General features: G+C 39.3%; 1 protein-coding gene across 2 annotated transcripts in view; it reads left to right on the forward strand.

Moving 5' to 3' along the window:
* Positions 1-6,953: 6,953 nt before the first annotated feature.
* Positions 6,954-7,393, forward strand: part of sema3bl (sema domain, immunoglobulin domain (Ig), short basic domain, secreted, (semaphorin) 3bl) — a gene marked incomplete at its 5' end in the record, with an annotated part of 66,412 nt that continues 65,972 nt past the window's right edge. For both annotated transcript variants that reach the window (XM_032521144.1, XM_032521145.1), the window contains 1 exon segment: positions 6,954-7,359. In XM_032521144.1, coding sequence (XP_032377035.1) covers positions 7,254-7,359 — 106 coding nt within the window.

The raw sequence follows: 7,393 nt of genomic DNA on the forward strand, positions 1-7,393 counted from the left end.
GAGAGAGAGAGAGAGAGAGAGAGAGAGGGAGCGCCAAATTACCAGTGTCCCTGAATAACTTCCACCCTTCACAGGGCCATGACGTCACACCCATCACAATAGACAAAGAGTTAACATACTAACAAATGGGTGAGTTTAGTGTGTTTGCATGCTGACAGCAGACAGCACAGCTGGGGATGGGATGTCATTAGTTCTCCAGGTATAGTATTTGGAGAAAACATTGCACAAAGTAAACAAATTTGACTTAATGATAACACTAGAGAAAAGGTCAGATCATCCAAGTATTTAGTATTAATCCTCTGGGGACCTTGCATGTCTGTTTCAAATTTCACTGTGATCCATTCTATATGTTTGTAGAGATATTTCACTCTGGACTACCAACTGACATTGCCACCCTGTAGCCCTGCTGTGATAGCGTGACTTAAGAGTTCAAGTTTACTGTTGTTATGGTGGTTGTAATAACTGCAGCGCAGGGAACATTTAGACAGTTCTTCCAGGAGTAAAATTATGAATTCTTGTTCAATTTCCTCAACTTGGGAGATGGAAGAGAGAATTATTACAGCTGTGTTTGTGGTGGGATTTCTTGAATTTTATGACCCATCCCTGACAGCATGTAAAGTTCATGAAAAGCCAAATAATCCTTGGAGGAATGTGATGGTGGTTGTTGGTCCATCTGGTGTGTAATCCTTTCCTACATATATGTGCACTGGTAACATTAAACTCTAGTCAAATATTCTTTTTTTTAAAGAATCACAGTTGGCTTGTTACCCTCCCTATTTCATCACATCTAAATAGCTGTCCACTCAGCCATTATGCTTTCCTTAAACTGGCTTGCTTAAGCAAAGCATTATTTCAAGATGACGTTTTGCATGCTATTTGGAACCTATGAAATTAGGAAAATGATAAAGTAGAACATAAGCAAGTTATGTTTTAAAATGATCATTATCATTGCAGATGCTTGGTCCAAGACATCAGGTGCAATACCATGAGCAAAGTTGTTGTCTGTCTGGATTTGGTACTAGAGTAGAAATAATACCACAACTAACCAAACAAACAAACCAACAAATACTAACCAAAAAATAAAACTGCACAACACACAGTATAAGGTAGACGCCTGTGTCTCTGTGGCCAAACGTGTGAGGCTGTGTGGAAACTGGGTCAATGCATTCCCCTGCTCACAGAGGCAGCAGCTGTTGCAAAACCATTTTCTCAATTGATTTCTTTTTATTTCAATAGTTGGAATTACTGTTCATTCTTGCTCAAGTACTTTTTATGTAAAACTTGCATGCAACTTCTTCCAAGTCAGCTGGCTGTTTTTTAAAAATATTTCACTGGAACCTGAAGAAATTATAAACGATGGTTAACCTTGGTTTGGAATAACACAAGTTTAATTTTTACTTTAGTCTCTATGTACAACGTTCCACTTCCGGGATTGTTCAGGTGCTAACGGAAATTCCGCCGGATATTGTCCCTCCTTTTAGGCTGGATGTCCGTTACCTTCCGCTTTTTTATGTTGACATTGAATGTACGGTTACTCTTCCATTGTATTGTGGACGGCAGCTACAGAGGGAGCCCCCTATCTAATCCAACACTGCCATGACACAGACCCCGCCGTTAACATCGTCGGTCTTGGAGGAGACTGTTGGACTTCTAGTTGGTGGGTAGGCTAGTGGTGGGTAGCCTTTCGGTAACATCTATTTTTCGGCATTCTCTTGACTGCATTTTACAATAGGCCTGTCAAGATAACAAATTGTCCCAGAAATTATTGCAATAAACGATAATATTGTCATGGACTCTGTCTTGAGGCCAACATATAGAATTTGCCCAAAAGATATCTCATAATGGGTAGATTGCCATGAAAGTGTCTGAGCACATTCATGCTGCCATGGGAATCTACCCTTTTAATTTGATTTAGTCTCTGTTAACAAAAAATGCACTGAGATAAAAACCAAACACAATCAAAAACATTAAATAAAATGGAAATTAAAAACCACATGCAACCAAAACAATAAACAAAATGGATGTAAACAGAATTGCGCTTCAAAAAATATTAAACATTAGGCTCAGACATAAAGAGTGCCAAAGAGATGAAGCAGATGCCTCAACAGGCCACATGCAAAAAGCTTTTTAAAAATAATTTCTCCAGCATAAAGCTTTGTTCATCAAAAAAGTGAAAGCTAAAGTGAATTGCAGTCTATGTCTACAGCAGGGTAAGCACACAAAGAGAAAGAGAGAGAGAATTTGTCAAAATGCCGGCTTTTAAATGCCCCAGTGATCTGTTGTAGTTTTTTTTTTCCAAGCTAGGAAAACTGCACCGGATTATTGTGTTTTAGGTACATATGCGTGTTTGTTGTATTGCTGTGTATAGTTGCTACTGTTTCACAACAAATGCGACATAGCGACTCGCTCAGGTTAAGTTTGAATCCAAAGTGCTCCCACACTGCAGCTGTTGCATTTGGCTTTGAAACCAGTTCCATCTTTCTTTTTTTATTCCTCCTACTCTCAACTAGTGTTTTCTCCTCACACTCTTTTGCTGCATTTTATGGTTGGCTACGCCAGGAGTCCCGCCTCCCTACACAGAGATCATGCGTCACGACGAGTGACAAGTGGGCTCACTTCTGGTTATGCTAAGGAACTGAGAGTGGTTATCCAGTCTCTTTGGTAGAGAAAAAGAGAGAGAGAGAGAGAGAGACAGAGAAAGAGAGACGAGGAAAACAAACTCAGATGGAAATTATCGCGGCTGGAAAAATGATCTACCTCATTTTTTATTTATCATGCGATCAATTGATTTATCGACCATTGCAACAGGCCTATTTCAATCATGTTTTCATGTTTTCATGTGGATGGAGATCTTTCTAAGCGGTGCATGTGTAGAACAAACAAAGGAAAAATCCCCTTTTTAGAAATACCCGTTTGGACTACACCTTAGTCAGCTCACCTAATGATATTGTAATAGGCATTTTTCTTCTGGACATTTTGACGTATCATATGTGTAAATAATACCGTTAACGCAACAAGTCCACCAAACCATATGATGATATGGGTCGTTTGTTCCCTAGCCTGTAATACGACCCACAGGAAAGTTTCATAAAATAGTGCCCTAGTGGTGGCAGAAATACAACCTCATATCTTGACAATAGAACGTCAATTGCAGTGTTTTAGGATTTGTCTTTCTCTGTATGCTTGTGAAAATGTGCAAGCTAACACTTATTGTTGATTGCAATGTAACCTTTATTGTGTTACAATCACAAAATATGTTTTTGTTGTAAAAAAGTGTATAGCTCAAAGTACATACTCCAATGTGTATTACATTCTTTTATTGCTCACTCTCTTCACTCATTCGGACATTTCTAAGTCACTTTGTCCTTTACCGTGTCTCCACTCATGTCATCGCTCTTGTCTGGGGTTCTCCGCGTTATGCCAAGAAAGATAAAAGATTTATGAACCCTCAGGCACACACACAAACACACCAGATGTCCCCTCGCCTTGTATGTCAAAATTGTTCTCCATCCTCTATTTCTGCCCTACCTCCCACATTGTGAATTCATGAACTTCTGCCCTGCCATTCCCAATCACTACTCAAGGAGCCCCAATCTGATTGGTCAAAGTGACGCAATGTCAAGATGCTGGTAAGTGGTCTTACATTTCATCCCCACTGACAGCTTGAAGAGCATAATTCAGCCTTGGTAGGATCTTGTGAAAGAAGGTCCTTAGCTCAGACAGTACAATTTAATCACACAATGGACTGCAATTCTTAAGCAGAGGGGATTCGGAGAAGTATGGCATTCCTTTCAGAGTGAATTACATTGTTCAAGAGTTTGGAGGGCGATATGCGAAAAAGGTCCTTCGAAGGCTTTTTATGAGCAAGCAACATGTTTAAATCCCATATGAGTGTTGTCTGTGATTGGTGACATTGAGGAGTTTACGGAGAGAGTTACAGAAAGGTAGAGTAAATCAGAGAAAAGGAAATAATTTTCGTTTAATCAGACCAGCACCTTGTGTTCCTCTTACAGTCTTGTGGTTAAAGAGGCACTTCTTCTCGCAGGTCATTTACCAGTGCAATCCAGGGAACACTCATGCAAGGATGGTAAGAGGGCTGGTGTTTTGACAAATTAATTAATTCAGCTCTTGAACGCTCATGCTGCCTGTGGCCTCTTCTGCTGCTTTCCCACGTCAGTTTGTCCTTCTAAAAGAAGCTGCATTTGGTCGAGTGTTGTCCAATCATGAGTTGCTGAGCCTCTGAGAGCACTTCACTACATCAGAAACACCAATCAGAACAACTTTCACCACAGGTGGTCACTATTTTCCAAAATCAGTTGGTGTGTTGTTTGCTTTAAATAAAAAACACAATTCTTTTGCCTTTGGTATTTATTAGCATAATCAAAATCAATGGAATGCTGTTATGAATTGTAATTGCACACTTACTTTGCAATGCATTCTTGTTGCAAACATGTGTAAAGCTTTTGGAATAGTCCCATGGTTCAAATTACAGAAGGAAATAGCCAATTGTGATATTACTGTTACAAGATACTTTGACTTCATGCTTTTTAAAACTGAGAGCTATCAAAAAGCCACATTTTGTTCTGTTTGTACACACAACCTAAAAAAACTAAATAAATGTAACACAGAACTTTTGTTATGCAATGTCATACTGCAATGATAGTCAGCCATATGGTTTGAAATCATTAAACGTCATTAGGATAATGATTAAAAGCATTCTGGATTCATAAACATCCCCATTTATCTTTTAACTCTTTGTTTTTACAATTCGTAGTCATTTTAAACACCATGTGTAGCATTTCATTAACACCACATTAATGGTGACAATTAAGAAAAAACATAAATCACAACACCATCACTGGCTTCCACATATTTTACATTGTGTACTACTGTGTCCGAGTTTGTTAGAAATCTACAATATTGCTTAATGGCACAAAACAAGAGTAAACACAGGTAGTATGCCAAAGTGTTTTGACAAAGGCACATAATGAAACCAGAGAATGGTTGGATTGAAATGGAAGGAGTTTGTCCTCTTTAATATACAACAAAACATGTGCCTGAGGACAAGGACAAGTATCAACATCTTCATTTCATCAGTAAGAGTATTGGTGTTTACTTGAAACAAGATCTTAACTTCAGGAAGCTCAAAACCATTGGAATGAGACAGAGGTTATTCGCTGTCAGCACCGTGGTTTAATTCGTCTTCACTAATTATACAAAGGTATTTTAATTGTTTTCTCAGTGATATAATAATGTTCCAATACTTCAAGTAGCACTTTGAAAGCACAAGAAATGTATAAGAGAATAAGGAGAGACCACTACACAAAAAACATTTCAGACATTGCATATTTGATGTTTTGTTGGCGTATATCTTATCTCAAAAATAGGCAAAATATGCAGTTTTAGTGTATATCCATAAAAAAAGACATTTGATATATTGTTATTTGAAAAGTATTTGAGTTTGGGAGTCAGCAAGATACTAAAATGAAGATAAATCAAAACCTATTACAGAAAATGAATGCAAGCATATCTACTAAGAGTGGGAATCAAAGCAATACTGAGCTCACGATTGACTCTTTTTGTCACTCCACTGGACATGACGAGTTCTGCAATAAAACCAGACCTTGAAGGGCACACAGGAGCCGCTTTCCCGGCACAAACGAGCCCTCAGCACGGCTACGAGACACGCTGTCATCTAAAGCACAAAGCATTCCTGCTAACACTTTGGGACTCTTCTCTTCCCCCACTTTATGTCTATGGTCTATATGAAACATGTATGGGAGCCTCTTTCCTGGTACAATCAAATGTTCCCAAAAGACGCAGGGATGCAGTAACACTGACACCTTGAATGGCTTTCCCTCACCCTGCCGTGACCCCTGTGTTCGCTTGTAGGCTTGCTCGTGAATAGATGCACATGGGAGGGGGTTGTTGAGAAGGTATCCCACAACGTAATTAAACTACTGAACACATCCCGTTGGCGCTGAAGGGGTTAACCCACACAGGGCTCTCAGCAAAGAGAGAAGTGGAATTTTATTCATTTATAGCCCATGAATCATAGAGCTTCTTGATGTCTTCATTATCTTGAAAAGTCAGCTGGCGCCAGTACTTCCTCCCTTACAGGTCTGAAACTTGGATAAAGGGCCAGTTCACCTATAATACACAAAGACATAGTTTTTGACTTTGGTGAAAAGTAGTTTTATTTTTTTGTTGAGCAAGGAATTTTCTACAGTTTGTGTTGAGTTTACCTTGAATATCTAATGTAATTCAGCCTCACAACACTCATTTTCGCTGACATGCTATCCTTTCTGCATCTGTATGTCAAAACATTTTTTGTGAGCTATAATCCTTGTATTGGTTACACTTTATATTCACCCCTCATTAGCATTACACAGACAACAGATTAAATGGTTTATAACAAAACAGTTGTAACCAAATATTTGGTGTGTATATATATATATATATATATATATATATGTTTATTATCTACTCAACATTATAATGTGTTAGAAATGATTTGTTAGAGGTTCATATACTGCTTAGGTATGACAAATGGCCTTTATAAAAAACTCTCAAAGTTACATTGTATGTTACTAAGTGCACTTGACTTGATGTTGAAATGATGTTATGAATCATCTGTAAGAGTAAGCAGATGAGCGTTTCGAGTCTGTCGTGCGTAAAGGAGGGGCAGGTCAGTTGAAGCGCTACTTCTCTCTTTATCTCTCTCTCTTCTTCTCGTCCTCATCCCCTCTCTCTCTCTCTTTCTTCTTCTTCTTCTTCTTCTTCTTCTTCTTCTTCTTCCTCTTCCCTCTCGTAAAGGCGTGGTGTATCTCTCCCTCTCTCTTTTCTTCTTCTCCTCTCTCTCGTAAAGGCGTGGTGTTTCTCTCTCTCTCTCTCTCTCTCTCTCTCTCTCTCTCTCTCTCTCTCTCTCTCTCTCTCTCTCTCTCTCTCTCTCTTTCTCTCTCTCTCTCTGGCTGAAACAGACTTCTGTTGGGCAGCTGTTGGAAGTGAACTGAAGGATTGTCAGTCTTCAGAGCGCAGTCAGCTCATCAGCCCGTCTAGAGCGTCAGTCGCTCCGCGGATAGGACACCCAGCTGCACGGTCACGGACCCTTTTACGCACATGTTGGCATTGTGAGAACAAGGATCCAGCAGTTTCCCCCACTCAAAACTTGTCCTGGAATACCCTGTTTGATTGTTGGCAACATAATTTGAAAAAGTCATCAGTTAAAAGACGGAGTGCATCTCCTCAGCAGAATGAAGGGATTTTTACCTTTCTTCACCATGATTCTTGTTGCGCTACGGGTCGCCACCGTCTCAGCGACCAAGTTAAATGTCCCGCGCCTGAGACTGTCATATAAAGGTAATCTATCTATCTATCTATCTATCTATCTATC

The sequence above is a fragment of the Etheostoma spectabile genome, chromosome 7 (assembly GCF_008692095.1).
Source record: "Etheostoma spectabile isolate EspeVRDwgs_2016 chromosome 7, UIUC_Espe_1.0, whole genome shotgun sequence".
Classification (NCBI taxonomy): Eukaryota; Metazoa; Chordata; class Actinopteri; order Perciformes; family Percidae; genus Etheostoma; species Etheostoma spectabile.